Source organism: Orycteropus afer, unplaced genomic scaffold (genome assembly GCF_000298275.1).
Source record: "Orycteropus afer afer isolate SDZICR_OR568_19922 unplaced genomic scaffold, OryAfe1.0 scaffold00020, whole genome shotgun sequence".
Taxonomy (NCBI): Eukaryota; Metazoa; Chordata; class Mammalia; order Tubulidentata; family Orycteropodidae; genus Orycteropus; species Orycteropus afer.
The window spans coordinates 18,951,636-18,972,467 of record NW_006921607.1 but is presented as its reverse complement, the minus strand read 5'-3'; the positions used below and the strand labels follow the sequence as shown (position 1 = coordinate 18,972,467).

General features: G+C 51.4%; 1 protein-coding gene across 1 annotated transcript in view; it reads right to left on the bottom strand.

Moving 5' to 3' along the window:
• The window catches only part of PLCG1 (phospholipase C gamma 1), a 41,969-nt gene extending 21,859 nt beyond the window's left edge, over positions 1-20,110 (bottom strand). Inside the window, exon 1 of the mRNA XM_007934669.2 lies at positions 19,693-20,110. Within this exon, the coding sequence (XP_007932860.1) occupies positions 19,693-19,909 (217 nt within the window). The 5' untranslated portion in view covers positions 19,910-20,110. The remainder of the gene's footprint in view (positions 1-19,692) is intronic.
• Positions 20,111-20,832: the final 722 nt, after the last annotated feature.

Below are 20,832 nucleotides of genomic sequence, written 5' to 3'. Positions count from 1 at the left end.
CTTCCTTCCGAGGAGTGGCTGGTGGGGTTGAACCGCCAGCCTTCTGGTTAGCAGTCAAGTGCCTTAGCCACTATGCTACCAGTGGGTCGGCTTAGGTACTACCATTTCAAGCATGGCTAAGAGACAGTAACGGATAAGCTGCCTGGAGCACTAAAGGGGACTCAGTCCTGGAGCTCTGGTAGCATAGTGGCTAAGGCACTTGACTGCTAACCAGAAGGCTGGTGGTTCAAACCCACCACCAGCCACTCCTCGGAAGGAAGATGTGACAATCTACTTCCATAGTGATATTGCCTCGGAAACCCAAGGAGGGGTCGCTATGAGTCGGGTCCAACTCGACAGCACATGATGACAACAACAACAACATTATTCTCATGAAGAAACAGTGTCAGCTCCTTGAGGGCTTTTGGGGTGATGAGGGACCCCCTCCGTGCCTGTGCCAGGGACTTGCATCAAATGGCAGCTCTGAGGGTTGTGAACCTTCACATAAGCCTGGATCCTGGGGGCCCTGCTCTGCTCCCCACCTTGGTGGAGCTCTGCTCCTCCAGGAAGCCTGCCCTAACCATGCCCTTCCTGAAAGCTGCCCAGCCACAATGGAGGAGAACCACACGGGTCTTAACTATGAGCTGTGAGGGCCTGGGAAGTCCCTCACTCTTTCAGCTTGTTTCCCCATCAGTAAAATCATTTTTCCCATGAGGAACCAAGACAGGATAGCAGACTTGCCCAAGGCCTTAACTGTTAAGTTTGGGGTCAGGATGTGAAACTCGGGTCCTTGTGATTGCAGATCTAGTTTTGCATTCCAGCACCCCACAATACACGAGGTGGTGCCTCACACTGTGTGAGTGTGCAGGAGGCCTCTGGGGTGCTGTGGCTGGAAAAGCTGGATGCTGCAGGCTCAAGAAGCAGCCCCTGACTTATAGTATGCCCCCATGCTCAACTGGAACTCAGAGGAACTCGGGGCCCAGCTCCTCCATTAGAGCCCAGCCCTGAGTCATCTGAATGAGCTGGAAAAGCAGCTGCTGGGATTCCTTTCCTTGGCCTGAGGCAGCTGTAGCCCAGCTTTACTGCTGCTAGATTTGAGGTTGCCCCCAAAAGACTCTGTCAGTCTTTTCCATCTTTTTTCTCCCCTTTCTTCTCTTCTCTTAACCCAGGAATAGATTCCTTGCCTGAGGCCACAGAGACTAGAGACCAGCTGATACTCAAGTGGAGTGGATAGAGCCATCTTGCTTAAGAGAGAAATTGCCTTTGGGACACATCAGCATATGACCTCAGGCAGTCACTTTCCGTTTAAGAGCTTCAGTTTCCTCATCTGTGGCAGTGCAATAATCCTGAGCACTACCAGAGCTGTAAAGCTAGAACAATAGGTATTGTTGCTGCTCTCAGGGCCAGCTTACAATGTGACTTTGCAGGAGTAGGACCCCACCCCTAGGACAACACCCAGTCTCTTGGGTAAGGGAGAGAACAGGGTGCTGACAAGGGGACAACCTAAGTGGCAGGCAGCCAGTCTGGAGCCTTGGAATGGGGGAGGAGGAGGACAAAGACCACGGAGGACCAGTCCTGTATGCCTGACTCCTCTGACGGTAGGCTGCTTTCTGTCACAGAATCTTGTTCTCCCAGAGATCAGCCCCAGCCCCAGGCCTGCCTCCAGCTCTTCTTCTGCCCAGTGCATGGGGACTATCAGACTGCAGGGCCACACAGGGGTGTGCACAGGGTAGCATTCCTGTTGAGCAGGCAGAGTCTTGGACAGTATGAACCCTAGGGAACAGAAAGAAGGTGGTGAGGGCATAGCACTGAGCCTCTTCCAGGGTTCCTCAACAAGCAAGGCCTGCGAGAGTCAGCCAATTCTGCCCCAGGCGGTAGGAATGTGGCCCCAAGAAGGCTTCATCCTTGTCATGGCCGGACCTGGAAGGAGAGGAGGAGCCAAACCACCCAACCCAAGCCCCAGATTAGATCCAAGCTCACTAACAAGGAACCCAAGTTCTAGTGTCCCCTGACCTCAACAAAGCTACTTTTCCACAAGCTTACAGACAGCAGCTCCCCAAATCTACAGGTCCATTAACCACTTGTCTGGCAAGGTCCGTAGAGGCACCATGAGCAAGAGCTCTGGTAAGGTGGTCAGGAGGCATGGCTCCATCTTCCTGAGTGTCAGTCCTCATTTGGCAAAGTGGGGATCACCACCCTGGCACCCCCTCCATAGGACTAGGGTGAAATTCCAATGAGAGAAGAGATGCAAGTGATTTTACCAGAAAGGAATGGGAGGATATAATGAAAAGTAAACCCTACGGATGATGAAGATGTGGCTGCAGACTGCCAAGAAAACTAAAACAAAAAACAAACAAACAACAGAAAAAGAAATGGCACATCCCACAAATTTCTGGATATGAAACATGCTTTCACTGAAATACTTCCCCCTTCAGAGAGTCTTCCTTTTTATAAAGTACGTAAGTTAACAATCTAAAGTGCAGTAGAAACTATCCATTTAAAGATGCATGTAAACAAAATTTGAAATCACAACTCACAATAAATATGAAAGGTCTTTAGTGATTATTACCTGGGCAGGTCCCTTTCCCTTTGGGTTTTCACTACTCCTACCTGTGGGTGTGAACCCCCAGGATCCCTCAAGGCCTGCACACCCAGCCCCACAGAACAGTCAGAGGAAGATAGGGGGAGCCCACCCCTCCTCAGGAGGCTTCCAATCTAATCAAGGCAACCGGACACAACCGTCAGCCCCCTCAGTCTCTCGCAACACTCCTTCCTACCTCTGAGTCTTTGCACATGCCAGTCCCATCTCCTCACATAAGCTTCCTCCACAGCCCAGTTTCATCCTGGGCTCTAACACTCTTATCACACCTTCTACTCCCTCCTGGAGCATAGTGCCTAAGGCATCTGACTGCTAACCAGAAGGCTGGCAGTTCAAACCCACCAGCTACTCCTCAGGAGGAAGACTAGGCGATCTACTTCCATAGAGATACCACCTCAGAAACCCAAGGAGTGGTCATTATGAGTCAGAAAACAACTCGACAGCAGTGAGTTTCATTTGGTTTTTGGTGATGGTGTGCAGGCCACAGCCCTGTGAGCTCCTCCAAGGAAAAGACCACTTCTGGCTCTTCTCTCCATTCCCCACAGATCCTAGGAAGGCCTCAGAACACTGACAGAGTGCTTAAGAGCAGGAAGGCACCCAGGGACGTTAGACTCCAGAACTAATTATCTTATAGACACAGCCAGGGCCACTGATGGCTTCCTGGAAGAGGTGATACATGAGCAACAAAGGCTGAGGAGATACAACAAATATGCAATGCAGTGGTCAGTGAGGTGACTGTGGGCACAACTGGGGGGTGTGGCGCCGGGGGTCAGTGTAGTGTGGAAGCACTAGGTGATCCTGCAGCCAGTGAGAAGCATGGGCACTAATGGAGCTTGGGAAAAGCAGAACAGTAAGAGGCAGTGTTGCTGAGGGTCCCCTGAACACCTATGGCCTGCCTGGCCCAAAGCCAAGGCAAATAGGAGATCCTACAGACTGCCCCAGAAAGCTGTCATCAATCAGTCTCCCCACATACAACCTGGGTAACAAACAAGCCACTCCCTCCCCTCAATCCCCACCTCTCAAGTCATCACTCTCCAAAGAAATAGCAAACCCAGGGCCTGGGGGAGTGTAAACTGAGCCGAGCCTTCTCACCCAGAGACTGCTGAGAGATCCACAAAGGAAGCGGCAAGGGGAAGCCACTGCCATCCGGCCAATTCCCAGCCGGTACCTCTGCTGCCCCAACCCACGTTCCTGCCTAGCTCCCTGTGGAGTGCAGCAGGCACTGCAATTCTTATCTCCTTCACGGGGAGCCAGAGGCCGTGGGCACTACTAGCATCTGAGAGGGCACTATGCACCCCAGGGCTCCTGCCCCAGTCAGGCACACAACAGCACTGACAGGACTTTCCCAGTTCTGGAGGAAACGATGGAGGTGGCTTGAAGATCAAAGAAGGAATCTGGGCATAGGTGGAAAGGGAACCTGACACAGAAACCGCCAGGGGCATCCAACGGTCCAGCAGTTTCCAAGCTGGCTGCCTAGTGATCATAGCCTCTGGAAGGAGCAAACGTCCCCCTCATCCTCCCAATCCTACTCCTAACTCCCAAAAGAATCACAGTCCCAAAGCTGATGAGGAGGTTCCCCCGAGTGCCTTCCAGTTCCCACCAAATCTAAGGGGTGGGTAGGTAAGCACCAACATTTTATAGACAAAGAACCAGGCTTGGAGATTTCCAGGGTCACAGAGCAAGGAAAAGGCTAGGCTGGGGCTTAATCACCATCTCATTCCTGTGCAGCTGTCTTCAGTCCAAAGCAGGAGAAGGGAGAGAGACCCATGCCCATTTCACAGGGCACACAGAGAGAAACCTGGAGTCCAAATTATACCAGAGTATAATTTGGCAGAGTTCAAGGCTCTACTACCAGCTGGGCCTTCATAAGTCACTGTTCCCCCAAAGACCTGACTGAGAAGAGCAGCCTGGACTGACTTGGCACAAGGCCTCTCTCTCACCTTCATAAACAGGAAAAGGCCATTCAGACAGCTGCATGGAGGTCTGTAGAGTCCCCCTACCTGGAGCCCTGCACCCCCACTGTACTAATTGCTTTAGATTAGAGCTGTAAAATACATGAACCATCTAGCATCTAGATTCTAGAAGAAACTCTTCTTCAGAGCAATGAGAAATGGAGGAGGTTCAAAGTCTTAAAGGGTCTTGTGATGGTCACATGGTGATTTCAGGGTAGGAGTGGGACTTTCTGGGGTATCCCCACAGCAACCCCTGCTTCCAACATTGGATATACACAGAAGCAGCTAAGCAGCCACAGGGAGCCTCCACACTGTCCAGGAAGGCAGCCCTCCTCCCTGGGAATTCCAAGAGAATTCCATCCATTTCAGAGGTGGGAAAGCATGCCTAAGGCCCCAAAGGAAGGAGAGGAAAAGAGGCCCCACCCAGAGAACTCACAGCTGGAAGACAGCTCCATAGTTATCTATTAGGTTTATTCATTCATTCAGTCTTCTGATCAAATATTTATTAGGCATCTACTCCGTGTAAGGCCCTGGGTGGGTCCTGGGTAAATAGAGATCAATAAGGCCTCCAAGTTCCTGCCCCTGAGAAAACCCCTGCCTGATGGAGGAAACAGATGGAGAAGCAGATAACTATGAGGTCATACAAAGAGTGGAACAACAGGGACATGTCTGTGGTGCTGAGAGTGTGTAGAGAAAGTGAGCAGTTGCACGTGGAAAGTCTTAGATTGCTTGACAGAAGCAGGTCTTGAGGGCTGACCTGTGCAAGTTTGGCAGAAGGGGTCAGAGAAGCTGAGGCATCAATGAAGGAGAGGGTGGTGTTCAGGGGATGGGGAGTTCAGATTTTCATGGAGGAAGGGGAAGGGAAGAGGCCCTACACCAGCTCTGAACACCACAGAAAGGAGTCTAAACCCTAGTAAGAGAAAACAACAGCAGGAAGAGGTGGCTTTCCCCAACTTCTTTTCTGCTGTTGTTGCCTAAGCCTAGATGATCTCCCCAGGCAGTCCAAGGGGTGTGCTCCTCCCCTGCAGGTTGATGCTGCCATGTTCTTTCTAGATGGCCTGCATCTGCCAGGTCCTTGGCTACAGAAGAGAGGCTGTGGACCCTCCAAATCCAGGTCCCAGGGCTGCACAGAATCACAAAAGGCCTCATAAAATGCCCTCCTAACTCTTCAGCAGCAGTAAACACAGTGTACCATACTCTCCCCTCCTGCTTAAAATTCTTTGCTCTTAACATCCCCTTACAACTCCTGGCTTCCCTCCTTCCTTGGGTTGCAGGCCTATTCCCATTAAATACTGGCCTTCATCAGGCTTAGGCCAAGGTCCTCTCCACTCTTCATGCTCTACTTTCTCCCTTGTCAGTGTCATCCATACCCACAGCTTTAATTGCTGCCCATACACAGGCAGTCCCCAGGTTACAAACATGTTCTTAACTGTGTCTTTAAGTTGAATTTGTAGTTAAGTCAGAACAGGTGCATATGGTTTTATTTAGCCTTACTTTAGTGCAAGAAAAGGTTAGAAGCCTCTCCCATAATTTAAAACCTGGTCATGCAGCAAGTGAAGGTGACTGTGATGAAGAATTTGTCCCAAGTATGCGTTGCTCAGTTGCTTCAAAGTGAAGGTAAATTTACATAACATCAAAGGGCAAGTAAGAATTGTTAGTAACAATCACCCCCTACACTTACTGTACAAATGATTCAATGGTACATCTCCAGCCCAAATCACTCCTCTTGTCTAAGCTTCAGAGCCCTTAAATCCAACTGCCTACTTGCCATCCCTTCCTGCTCATCTCACTAACAACTCCAACTCAACCTCCCCAAACGAAACATGTTACCTTCCTTCACCAAAACCCAGGCCACCTGCCATACACCTTAGGTCAGCTAACAGTGTCACCATCCCAATAGGTGCAAAAACTATAAACTTTAGGATCATCCTTAACATCCCCTTTTCTCTCACCCCCTCCCAATCCAATTCTTCCACAAATCCTCTTGGTTTTACTTACTATCACAATTAACCATATTTACTGAGCACCTACATGTGGGACATTATGCAACGTACCTGGGATACAAGCACCTCAAGGAGCTTGAATGTAGGATATGCACACAATGTGAGATAGAGTATGTCTGTCCTCAGACAAACACTGCGAGAAACTGAGAAGCACAGAGGACCAGGTCAAGTTTCCTTCGCTGGGGGGAAGAGGAAGAACCGCAGCAGTGGTACTGGGCATCTCTACTTCTCAGTTCTCACATGTTTTCCCAAACATTGTGTTAAGTTCTTGGTAAGATTCCCTCATTTCATCCAAACAAGTATCAGTATGAAACAGGATTCCAAAACCAAACCCACTGCCATCAAGTTGGTTCCAACTCCTAACAACCCTACAGGACAGAGCAGGGTTTCCAAGGCCCTATCTTTACGGTGGCTGCAATTATGGGCTCAAGCGTAGCAGGGATTATGAGGATGGTGCAGGACCGGGCAGTGTTTTGTTCTGTGGTACACAGGATCTCTGAGTTGGAATCAACTTAACAGTACCTAACAATAACAACAATCTTTATGGAAGCAGACTACTGCCTCATCTTTCTCCTGTGGAGTGGCTGGTGGGTTCAAACTACCCCCCTTTTGGTTAGCAGCCCAGTGCTTAACCTCTTCGCCATCAGGGCTCCTAAAGTAGGATAGACATCCCCATTTCACAGGTGAGGAAACTGCACAGAGAGGTTAATTAACTCCTCCAAGGTGACAGCTGTGAGTGGCAGAGCCAACAATATTTCAAAGCCAAGACTGTCTGCCCACTGTCCCGTAGTGCCTCAGGACATCTGCCCAAAGTGGCCAAGCAGGACCAGCACAGCAGAGTGGCAGACAGAAAGAACCCAGGGCTGTGTTGTACAATGCTCCACTCCTTCACAGCACTCATCACAGCAGTAACTGCATGTGTGTTTTAAGGTTATTTGATAGTCTCTGTTCTCCACTAGGGAGCTCCGGTGGTGTAGTACCTAAGGCATCTGACTGCTAACCAGAAGGCTGGCAGAGCTCTGGTGGACTTGTCGTTAAAGCATTTGGGTTTGGTCTTCTCCACTAGATTGTAAAAGCTTTTGAAGGCAAAGACCATGTTCATCATCTTCAACAATGCAGTGCCTGCCAGGAGCTTAAGTATTCAAAGAAAAAGAAAAACACACTGAAAGCATCATTGCTGCCCAATGCTCCTACTCACCAGGAAGATGAGGCCCTACTCACCACTGCCCAAGGCACTGTCAGCCTCTCCCTGCAGTCCTGGTCTCCACAAGACAGAGGAAATGGAATGGATCAGGGGAAGACAGACAAATCTGGGGCCTCCTTCACATAGGAAACAGCAGGAGTATATGGTATGAGGGGGCAGGTGAGGTGGCAGAGGCTCTAGCGGGGAGGCAATGGGAGAGGAGAGCAGAGGCCTTTCCTGGTCAAACTCCCCAGCCTCCTGCCATCTCACTCTGACCCCAGCTCAGGCTTCTGCCTCTTTGGTTTTGTGTTATGCCACCATGGGCCCCACTCCCTCTTTGGGGGAAGGGGTGGTACCAGCCCTTAAACGCTCAGAACAGATAAATTTGTGCTATGAGTTTGGGAGAATAACTGAAGGAGGCCATCAAGCCAGAGGTCTGTTCACTCAGAAGCCCTCTTCTGCAGACCCCACTGGGCTGTCCACTATTGGAGCTGCTTTACCCAGCCTCTGGCTACACTCCCTTTGAACAATGAGAGTCCACACCAAGCCAATGCTGCTTCTTAGGGAAGCAAGGCCCCAGCGAGCAAGCCAGTCTCTGATCTCACCCCAAAGGGATGGGTAACTCGCTCACTGCCTCCCCAGGAAGCAATTCCATTCTCAGAAATTACCTCCCTTATTGAGAGAGGCAATTCCCTTGGGATTGCCTGTTCTTCATTTTAATTCTCTATTTCTACCCTCTTCAGACAGCTTCTCACTCCACCCCCCACTGCCACACATCCTAGGATAGCTGTCTCCCTACAGCCTTGCACCCTAGCTTGTACAGAGCCACATCCTTCGAGGGTGGGTCAGGGACTAGGCCATCATCTTGGGAGCAGTTCTGGCACCAGATATCTGTTCTCTCTGGAGGAAATGCTTTCTGTATTTCACTACATATGTGTAATTCTCTGACCAAGTGGCACATGCTCTCTCCCCTAACCTCCTTGGTGGATATGCTATGAACTTCCAAAAAAGACCACAGTCCCAATTAGGAACCAACCAGCTAATGTAGGCACATAATACTCAATTCAGTTGTAGATGAAAGAAGTAACTAGAGTAGGAAGAGGAGAACTGCCCTGAAGAAGCTGAAGGACCATCAGGAAGAACAGCATCTGCAGAGCCTCAGAGATTGCCATCACCCCCTGCCCCTGCCCCTGTCCCACCTCCCAACTGGCCCCAAGCAGAAATCCATGAGAACTGTGGCCAACTGAGGTCCTCCTCCCACCCTTCCTAGGGTTAGTCACCCCGTGAACTCAGGCCCACATTTTCTGGGTCTGAGGCTGAAGCCACTCAATCCCATGGGGTTAGAATTCCCCCACCACACACTGACATCTGCACAGCCAGAGCTCTGGTGTGGTTAACGTCCTACTCCCACCACAGGAAGGGCCAAGTGAAGGCCACTCTGACCTAAGGGCATCCCCTAACCAACCACTTCCCCCAGGATATTTCGGCTCAGCCATGTCCCCAGGTGTCCAAGAAAACAGGAAGCCAACTCCAAAGTGAACTGCCCACCTAGACAGAGAAAGAATTAGATTATACAAAAGTAAATAGTCAAACTCACCATAGCCCAGCCCCTCATCAGTCTGGCCAGTTGTTCAATGGCCACAGCTTGGAGTCAGGCTACCTACTCTTCACCTTGCCATGCCCTGCTCCCAGGCACCTCACAGCCCTATATGGATCCTCTAACCAATACTGGCATGCTAGACAATAGGGGGAAGGATGCCACAGGGACCAGGACTGGCTGCTGCAGAGAATTTCACTCTGCCTGGGCCCTCCGGCTCAGTCTACAATCTTTTAGCTGCAACAACTGTCTCCCAGTAGCCCTAGGCATTCATAGTTTTCTGCATGTTCTAGATTATAAGCTGCCTAGGATCAAGGACCAGACCAACCTCTTCTCGCTTCTCAACCAACCCTAGCCTCCTCTGTGCCAGTCCTGGGTTTAGTAAAGGAGATGCCAGTCTTCTATACGCAAAAGTCCTGCCCCATTTACCCTGCATCCTGAGAGTTGCTGAAGCCAGGGCCACTTGCCAACCTGGGAAGGGCCGGAAGGAAGCAGCAGAGCCCATACACAAAGCCTACATGGGGTTATAAATAGGAGCCCCTCCCTGCTTCCCCCAGGATGGGCCCAGTTCCTAGGAGGTGAGGAGTGGAGTGAGAGCTAGTACTTGTGCCTGGGCACACAGCCACGATAGCCTCTCAAAGGCTAGCCAAGCACCACCTCCAAAGGAATTAGCCCTGCAAGGAGGGAAAGGCAATTACTAAAGGCTGAGCTAGAATGGAGGCAAAGACTCTCTTTGGACCATCTCTTGGGACCACCACAGTCTCCCCTAAAGCAACCAATTCCCCTGTCTCCATAGCCTCTTCCCCAATCCCAGAGCGTTTCAGGATCATCCTTTTCTCACATTTCTTTTCCTATCCTCTGGGGGCTGAGAGCACACACTAGAGACCTTCCAGGTATCCCTACTCACCATTCCCTCTGAAGGCCCCAGCATACTCAACAAAGGAGTTGTGAGGAGCAGCTGTGGTGAGAAGCAGTGAGAGGAAGCTGTGGCCATACAGACTAGGCTCGAGGCAGCTCAAACAGAGGCATGTATATTGGGGCTAAGGCAGAGAGATGACATGAGGTAAGGGCTCAGTTGTAATAGCTCAAAGTCTGAATACAAAGGGGTCTATTTCAAAGAACCCTGCCAAGACAGTCTCTTGACTCATACAGACATCAGTCTACTCCACCACAATAGCAGAACCAACTCACCCCACTCCATCCCCAAGTCACAAAAATTAATTCCTTCCCAACCTCACAATTCCAACCCTTCTCCAGCACAGTCTGCCCAGTGTTCAGGATATGCTACCAGCAGTTGACCTGGAGCCATTGAGGCCACTCTCCAGGGACAGTTGTGTGAGGAGTGACTTGTGATGAACATGTGCACATACCACAGATAGATATAAACCTTTACTGCTGTCAGCCACCAAGACATGGGGGTTGCTTGTCTCTGATCCTGACAGACAGAGCAGCCTCTGGCTGCTTCTTTCACATCATTAACCATATCCTGTAATGATTTTTCAGTCTGGCTGTCTACACCTTTTCCAGCTGTACCTACCCTAATCTTTATGTTTCATAACAGCATCTGATCCACTCCCCACTACGTTTGTGCCAGCACTGGAGCACACAGTGCTTGGCACAATTAACACATGCTGGTATTCAAAGCTAGAGAAGCTCAAGTAGTGTCTTGGTTGTTCAGTGCCCCACAGACTCCCAAGAGAGTGGTTTGGTTTGGTTTTTAGGACAAAGGAGCTATGGCGCTATGGAGAGCGTATCAGGCTAAAGATCCATCAGTCAGAGGAGCCATTACTTCCAGCCCAGAGTGCCTAACACACAGCATCCAGTCCCACATCAAATATAAGATGAATGAAGGAACATATGAATGAATCCACACTGTTGGGTTTATAAGAGGGGACCCAGAAAGTGCCCTTCTTGGAGCATCTATGGCACAGAACTCCAGCTTCCCATATTCTCCCGCAAGATGCAGGGAGACTTGTCACTGTGAACCAGTAAGAGCAAGTCAGGTGGGTAAGGCCCTTCTGGACACCCCTCCCCCCAGTCAGCTGTTAGCTTCACTCTGTGTATGTGTGGTACAGGTCAGCATAAGCCAAATATCTCACAGAGAATATTGTAGCAAGGATCACGACAGGGCAGGCTCCAGAAGGGAGGCAACCAGTCCATCCAGTCCACAGAGAAAAGCCTGAGGTGGTCAAATGCATCTGGCCTGAGGGCACAGTAGAGAGCAGCTATCTGTTCCCATGAGCTCTCATGGCATACTGCATAAAGCACTTGACTGTTAACCAGAAAGCTGGTGGTTCAAACCCACTAGCCACTCCTTGGAAGGAAAGTTGGGCAATCTACTTCTGTAGCGATACTGCCTCAGAAACCCAAGGAGGGGTCACTATGAGTCAGATCCGACTCGATGGCAACAGGTTATTAAAAACAAAAACAAAAAACAAGCCAGAAACTCTGGTTCTACAGCATAGTCTTTCTTATTATAATTTTCCCCAAAGTTAGAGAATAAATAGAATATTGCAGCAGTTATCAGAAAACCTAGGCTCTGGGTCCCTTGTCATGGAGTTGTTGTTGGTACTAAAACGAAACCAAATCCACTGCCGTGGAGTCAATTAAAGTCCTATCACCCTACAGGACAGAGCAGAACTGCCCTGCGGGGTTTCAGACACAGTAATCTTTACAGCGGCAGAGTGTCACAACTTTCTTTTGCAGAGTGGCTGGCAGGTTCAAACCACCACCCTTTTAGTTAGCACCTGAGCACTTAACCACTGCTCCTTTCTAAGAGTACAAGGGATGAAAAAATGCTCTATGGACACTAGTGTACTGTTCAAATGCCAGGTTGTTCTTAGCATCATTCCTTCTTAATAAACATTTTGCTGTCCTGAGATCCTCTGTGAAGAGACTTGGTGTTCTGGTTGCCTAGTGCCACTCTGACAAGAATATAGCACCAGTGGGATGGTCTTAACAAATAGGAGTTTATTCTCTTACAGCTCAGGAGGCTTTAAGTCCAAGTTCAAAGTGCCAGGCTCTAGGGGCTGGGTGAAAGCCCCTCAACCTTGGGGTCCAGCTCTGCTTCCTGGCTCCTGGCCCATGGGAGCTAGAGGCGTTTCTTCACTCAGAAAGCCGCTGGCTGCTGAGGCTGAGAAGCCCTAAGGTTGACAAGCAAAAAGGCACAGTCCCGGTATTACCAAACCACACAGCAGGTTATTAACTTAAGTCCATTGTAAGTCCCAAGGTCGGCAGAGCATAGCAGGCTGCTCAACAAAGACATGGCTATATGCAGGGTCCCAGGTGCCATAAGCTGGAGACCATTCTCAAAGCTTCTCCTTATATACAGGAAGCAGACCACATCCCAAAGGCAGCTACTCAGCTGCTTGTGGTAGATCCCACCATGGAGTTGACTGCCAGTCTCATCATGGGGAATAACTACCACCAGCTGCCCAGCCACTCAACCAGGCCCAGCTAAGGTGACACACAAACATAACTACCACACTTGAGGAGGGAACAAAAAAAACAAGTAGGAAACAGACTCTGAGCCCAGGCTGTCCGAGCAGCCACGTCTGGCCACGCTCAGCTGTAGAAAGAAGACTGGCTCTCTGGAGTTAGTTATGGTGAGATGCAAATGAAGTGCACTCAGGCAGGCCCTGGGTTACAGACAGATCCATTCATAAGCGTGTCTTTAAGTCACACTTGTAGGTAAGTCACAAGATGAATAAGGTTCTTATTTAGCCTTTGGTGCAAGAGAAGCCTCGATGCCTTTTCAATGACTTAAAAAGCAGCAAGTAAAGGTGAATGTGATGAACAATTTGTTATAGGTAAGGGTTGATCCAATCACTTCAAAGTGAGGCAAATTTACATAATATTAAAAGGTAAGTAATTTTTGTCCATAAGTTGGATGTTTGTAATGTGGAGACTTACTGTACTTACTAACTGCCCTTCAAGTGCCAAATGCTGTGCTAGGCACTGTCACATAATTAACTTCTTTATGACTTCATTTGATAATTACTAATATGTAACCCTGTGAGGTAGAAATTATTTTTACAGCTGTACATCAGTTTCAGATAGATTAAAATTAATTGTCCAAGGTCACAGGCAGAGCTGAGACTTGAACCCAAATTTTGACTCTAGACATAACTGTCCAGTCACTACTGTCTAATTACACTAATTACCAACCAAAAACTCAAACCAAACTCACAGCCGTCAAGTCAGATCCGACTCACAGCAACCCCTTCTTGGGTTTCCGAGGCAGTATCAAACCCACAAGCCACTCCTTGAAATGAAGGTTGGGCAATCTACTTCTGTAGTGTTACTGCCTCGGAAACCCAAGGAGGGGTCACTATGAGTTGGATCTGACTCCACAGCAGTGAGTATCACTATGGAAGTAGATTGCCCAATCTTCCTTCTGAGGAGTGGCTGGTGGGTTTGAACCACCAGCCCTCTGGTTAGTTGTCAAATGCCTTAGGCACTATGCCACCAGAGCACCCAAGAGGGTGGGATTATCAGGTCAACAGCCACTGGAGGCCACTCCTCACCCTAACCAAATGCTAGGTTGTTCTTACCATCATTCCTTCTTAATAAACATTTTTGCTGTCCTGAGACCCTCTGTGAAGAGACTTGCCATCTATCACCATGCTGCTCTCATGCAGTGGGGCATGCACTCTATGCTCCTCTGAACAGAATCCTCTATGAGAAGACCTGGAACATTTCCCTCCTTCTATGTCACACCCATTTCTTTTCAGACTTTCCTTAAAGTCCCCACTGACTTCTCTAGTTCTGAAAAGGAACAGAACAACAACAAAAAAAATCAGTCTCCAGCACTAATGTCAGGACTTCGCAGTATCAGGCCTCCCCCTCCCCCTCCAGTTTATCCACCTCTGGTGTTCCTGAAACCTCATTCCTCAGAAAGGGCAAGAGTGAGGAGATGCTTGTAAGTTAATGGTGAATGGGAAGCAGTGGCAGCAGAACCCACAGTAAGTCCCATCACCCCAAGGCTGTGCTTAAAGCACTTCCTGAAGGCTGAGGTCTCCTCAACAACATAATCAGATAACTTTTCTCTGGGTTCAGCACTCAGAAGTAGGCCAGCGTGATACCCTCGCCCTGCAGAAAGGGCCGGCATCCAGAGCCGCTGTGCCTGCCACCCCGCAAGAGTCAGCAGTGGGAAAGGGCCCTGGCCACACAGACGGGTAGGCCACCTTTTCTCCAAGTCAAAGGGCCGACTAGTACCAGGCCCTACTAGGTACTAGCCCCCTGGGTGCAGTGGGTGCATTCACTCTCTTCCTCTCTGACGTCCTCCTGGTAAACCGAATCCTCACCTTCCTCCTCGTATTAAACACACTGTGCCACACTCTACATGAAAGCACTTCATGCAGATGCTTGTCAAACCCTAATAAAAACCCCATGAAGTGCATGAAATTTGTTACAATTCCCCTTTTATGGATGAGGCATCCACAGAAAGAGTCACAAGCTCAAGGTCACAGAGCAAGTAAGTTGTACAACAGGACTTTAACCCAGGCTGTCTGACTTAAGCACCCAAACACTTAACTACTCTTTACTGTCTCATCCCTCAAGACGCGCCCCACCCTCATCTCACCATCTCGCTCCTATAAACTCCAATCTCTCGCTGGCCTCCTTCCCCAAGACCTATCAGAGGTGGTCTCACAGACAAACAAACGTAATCACTTCTGCTTCAGTCTCTGCTGCCACACGCTGCCCACAGGATGGAGTATAACCCACTCAGGGTGGCCCAGCCTCATCTCTACCTCAGCAAACACCCTCCCGACCCTTCCAGAGTGAGCCCAGTCCCTCTGCCTGGCACAGACAAGGTCCTCAATAGTTTAGGGCCATCGCTTCTGGTGCTCTCTCAACTCCCAACTCAGTAAGCAGAGCTAGTGCATCGGCACTCACAGAGCCGTTGGTACTTAACACACAGGGCGATAATTAGAGTCCCAAGACTGTCTCTTGTAAGACCAAAGGAGTCCTCAACAGCACAGACCATGTCTTAATCATGTTCTGAATCCTCAGTGCCTAGCACTGAGCAAACAGGAGGAGGTGTTCAATAAACATTTATGGAACAAATAAATGCCTCTCATTCCGAGGTGCTGCCCAAGGCAAGATGAGTGGCCAAGATCTCTAAACTGTGACTCAAACCTGTCAGAGCTTTGGGCATCTGTGTACGTCAGGACATATGTGTATACACACACCAGTCCTGGGAGAAGCTGGAGGTGTTGTGGGCCCCAGGGCTGAGTGTGTTTAGCTACTCCAGCCCTCTGTGCACTGAACCCTTTTCCTAAACTCACAAAAGAGAGCCACAGCTGGACAGGGAGGCCTGACAGGGCTGGTCTGGAAAACCACACATCAGGGGAAGTCTGGGGTGCTGAGGAAACACAAGAGGCCTGACTTCCCTGGAAAAACTACAGTCAGTCAGGAAACACACAGGCAGGGATGGCTAGCTCTGGAGAACCGGACACGTGCTCTTGGCCCCCTTCCCCACTGGAAACAACCAGCCAGTAAAAAGAAAATCCTTCATCACACCTGGCCTGGTCCCAGTCCCAGACAGCAAAGAACCCTCAGGCTCCTTGTGGCCCAGCCCTCAGAGCAGGGCTGTGGTACGCTCCTCCTAGCTAGTCCTCTCCTTTCAGAAGCCTGACAACTGCAGCCATGGGGGTCAAGCCCCAGCCAGCTGGTTCCTTAAGGTGGTTACTTGCTCTCTTCTCCTACCTGCCCACAACTGTCATCAAAGGTACCACTCTGAACTCTTAATTGTCTATTTCCGTTTCTCTAAGGACAAAAACTTGTTTTCATTCACTACCCAAAAGAGTCTGGCATCTAAAAGTATCTACCGAAGAATCAGCCAAAGACTAAAGCCTGGGGCTTCAAAAGTCATCACTGACATGCTTGGCCGGTATCCATAGAGCTCCTCTATGGAGTCACCATCCATGGCTACTATGCCCACAATGACCCTCAACTGGACCACCTCACTTAACAGGGGTTTCATTCATCTCACCTCAGAAGGCACCAGAAAGAAAAGTGTGGCATCAAAGCCAAGAGAGACTGAGGCTGCCTCCGGATGTAAGGACAGAGAAGGCCTTTGCCTTGTAATGTCTGGTCTGAAAACAAGTTTCTCCTCTCAGAGCAGCAATGGGGCCCACAAGGAACACGGGGCTTGTGGCCCACGGGAGGACAACTCCCCAGAGTTTGGCATCATCTTGGGATGAGCTAGCCAGCCACTAAGTGGAGAGGTGAGACTGTCACAAATAAGGACTATCACTTGTGGCATAATTTACTCCCTGCATTCCCTATTTCCTTATCTGTAAAATGGGATGGTATTCCCAGTATCACCCAGGGCTGCTGTGAGGATGAGCCAAAGAATCATGACTAAAAGTCTCTGTAGCACTCAGCAGAAAGTCTGTAATTGCTTTTTATTCCCTTTGGAAGTATCTGTAACATAAAAACCCAAACACCAGCCTGGTTGCTGTCATATCACTGCACCAACTAGCACCAAAGCACTTCCCTACCTCCTCTTTTGGGCCCTAGAAATCCACAGATGTCAGTCCCATTTCATAAGGGGTAAAGTCAGAGGCAGAACTAGGACAGACGAGGTTGTACATTCAAGTGCACTGCACTGTCATTGAACCACACTGTCCTTCAGGCCCATCTGCACCCTGAGGTGCTGAAGCACCTGTCTCTCTCTTTGGCCAGGCTACCAGCAATGAATTGTACCCTGACAGAGGCTGCAGGAAGGCTGGGCACCTGAGGCACCTGGGCAAGAGACCAGCTGGCAGGAGGCCCACGTGGTGCCCTCTGGTCACCACGGTCCATCAGAGCCTGCAGAGAGGCTACAAGGATTAGAACCCACCACTCCTGTGCTAAGTGAGCCCAAGGCAGAAGTGGGGAAAGGCTTCTGTGGGAGGCTCCATTTGCAAAGTCTTGAACTTCCCACAAGCATCTATTTGCCTTTTCACCCAGAATCCTTCAATACATGTCCCCAAAATCAAAAGGTCTGGGCCCCTTCCACACCCTCTGCCTAACCTCCAGGGCTCTCAAATCCACAGCTAACCGACAACATCACTGAATTTGTAAACTACTTGCTGTCCACTGTGGGGAAATCAGGTCCTCTGCATTACTGCCTCCAACTCCCAAGGACCTGAGACATCATGGACTAGACTGTTCTTCCCTCCACACCCCTGTTTTCTCTTTAGGCCCCAATTTTAAAAAAAGAAGTCACACCCAGGAGTCAGATGTGCAAAACTTCAAACAGTTTCCTACAGAAACACTGGTCTATGCGTTAGGTGAGTGGGTGGGTGGGTTGGGGCAAAACAAAATCATTTCCTCCCTTTTTCAGGGTAGCAATTCAGGGGAAATGTGAACTTGGTCCCCATCCTCCCTTCCTGTACCCTCAGTCTACCCTGCATCCACACTCCACTTCACAGAACCTGGGAGGACAGTGTTAACTGTTATTGGTAGTAATAACTCACGCTTATTACACAGTTACAATGTATCAGGCACTGTGCTAGATGTTTTAAATCAATTATCTCAGTTAATCCCCAGAGAAACCACATATACACACTGCCCTGGAGTTAGACCCAACTCATAGCGACCCCTCCTTGGGTTTCTGAGGTGGTTATCAGTATGGCAGTAGATTGCCCAATCTTCCTTCCGGCGAGTGGCTGGTGGGTTTGAACTGCTAGTCTTCTGGTTAGCAGTCAAATGCCCTAGGCACTATTACTACCCTCATTTTACAGAAGAGGAAAGTAAGACCCAGTGAAGATAAGTAACTGGCAGGGAACACAAAACTGTATCTGAGCTTCAAATCCAGCCCTTCCTTCAACCATTTTACTGCATTTACTGCCCGCTGGTCACACACAGCCTGTTACCCAGGAGAGCTCTATCTGGGAACCTCCATCCAGCCAGTGCACCAACTCAGCACAGCTTGGAGATCATCACAGAAGCAAAGAAGGGGGCCGTGCCTGGAGTTTGATGTCTGAGGGACGTTCCCAAGGCTACCCCTGTTCTTCGCACTGTCTTTCCTCCACTTTGGAATTCAGTCTCCTAAGTCATTAAAAAAGATTTCCCAGTGGTTAACAGGGCAGATGGAGCCATAAACAGAGAGGCTACCATTTCTAAATTCAGGCTGCTATGTCAGATCTGGAGTTTGTAGTTGAGGATGGCTGCCTCACCACAAGACCTTCCTTCCTCCCAATCTCTTCGATCATCTACACGCATGTACACCATACTCGGGAAGGTCTGTCAGGGCCTCCCCTGTGGGTGTCACTTCCTGACCCCTTCCTCCACCAGGACTTAGTTCTGAGCTCTGCTCTCTCCAGCACCTGCCTCTGGGGGGTCCTAAGCAGGAAGCAACCCACAGTCTATAGTTGCATACACATCACCTCTTCACACTTGGAGGCGGGGGAGTAGAGAGCAGGGCTGAGTGTGCACAGGCACCCATTAAGTGGAATAACACTCTGAAGGATGTGGGGCCTTTCAAAATCCCCCAACTCCTCCTCATACCAGGGACCTGGGCCAAAGGAGCTACGCTCAGGCCTGGGAAGGCAAAGAGGCAGAAAACCAAGAGTAGCCGCTCTGGGTTCCCTTCTGCCCACTGACACATGATGAGGGACACAAGGGGCTTGATCCCAACTTGGCTAACCACTGCTGAGAAGAGTACCTAACTCCAAGGCACTCAGGCTGGTCTTTCTGGGGCCAAACTGCCAGGAACGAGCTCCCAAGAGCAAGGGGAACCTGACCCCTTTACTAAAAGTCTGTGCCCTAGCAGGGGGTCCTGCGGACTCCAGCAGGCCTCCAAAACTTAGCTTCAGGACAAAGGAGAGAGAGACCACTTACTTTTTTCAGACTTTTTCAAACCCAACAGGGCCACCTTCCTCCCTTTCCTCAAAAGGGTGATGAGCAGCCCTGGCTATGCCCCCGACCCCAACATCTGCCTTAAGTTCTACTTCAGGAACCCCGCGGTGCATTTTCAAAAAAGAGCCCAGCCTGCGGGCCCAGAGGATTTCACAAAGCCTGCTCTTTCTGCAGAAAGAGTGGTGGGCGGTGACCGTCTGCTCTGGCCGCAGGTTCTGGGCTGGGTGGGGGACACTGCCTTGGTGCCCCTTGTTGCCGCCAACAGCGCTCCCCCGGGCTGGGGGGCCAGCTGCCTACCCCTTTGGCCTGCAACCGGCTAGAATTTTTAGGCCTCTGGGCAAAGAGCCGGGAACACTTCCCCCAGCTGGGGGAGGGGGTGTCCTGTCAGGTGACCGAGGACCCGGATGCCCCCCGCCCCCGGTGACCACCGGAGACGCGGCGGGGGCGGGGCTGAAGGGCGGGGGGAGGGTCCGAAAGTTTGCCCAAGTCCCTCCAGATGCAGCGGGCACCGGAAGGGGTGCACTTACTGGCCCCCTCGATCTTGTCGGCGCCGCGGCTCCACGTGATCTGCCGCGTCTCCAGCTTGACCTGGAAGGTCTTCCTTTCCGGCCGCTGCGACTTCTTGGAGTAGAACAAAGTCATGACGGTGCCCACCTCGAGGCTGCGGCAGAGGTGCAGCACTTCGGCGTCCGAGGGCGCACCAGGCCCGCAGCCATTGGCGCAGGGGGACGCGGCGCCAGCCATGGCTCCGGCTCTGGGGGCGGCAGCGGCCAAGGCGGCCGGCGAGCGGGACCCGAGGCTCCTGCGGGCGGAGATGGGGGCGGGGCCTGAGGCGGGGACGGGGCGGCTCGTGAGGCCCCGCCCCACCCGCGCTCCGGGAACAAAGGCGCCCGCGCACCCGCGAGGAGGACCCCCGCCCGCCGCGCCTGCGCCCCGCGACCCCCGGACAGGCCCCGGGCGGGGGCACGAGCGCCGCCCCCTGTCACTCAGCCAGTCCTTCGGCCCCGCGGAGCGCCTCGAGCGGTCTGGGACACAGCCTGCCGGCCCAGGCACGCACAGCGTCCCCGCCCACAGGTTGCAGGCCCCGCGCCGGCCGTCAGTCAGTCGCACCCGCGCGGGCGGCCGCCCAGCCCGCTGTCCCGCACAGGCCCAGCCGCAACCCTTTCCTCAGCCCCCGCGCCCCACCCCCATGCGCCGCCCGAGAAGCGACCCGTTGGAGCTGTGAGGATGTCGAGCGCCCTCCGGCCTGCCCGGCCGAGGCCAATTACCTGGGCGGGTTGCCCGGTGGAGGGAGCCAGGCCGGGTCGGGCCGCCTCACACCCGCGGCGGCGGCGGCGGCGGCGGCGGAGGCGGGTTCTCCGCGCACCCTCTCCGGGGCGGGCGGGGGCGGAGTCGGCCTCAGATTGGCTAGCAGGCACTGATGGACAGCAAGCCTGTCCCGCCCCTGCTCCTCGGACAGCGCAGGCCAGTCCCACATCTGTTTTAACCCTGCGGCCAGTGTGGTAGTCAAGGGAACCCTCGCTCGTACAAGTCCCCAAGGCCTAGCATCCCCGAAAGAGCCTTTGATCCTGCGGCGGCGCTGTCCAGAGCCCTGCCCACAGTCTCTCAGTAGCCTTCGTCTTTGTGCCTCTCATGAACTTTGACAACCGGTCTCACCGCCTACTTGG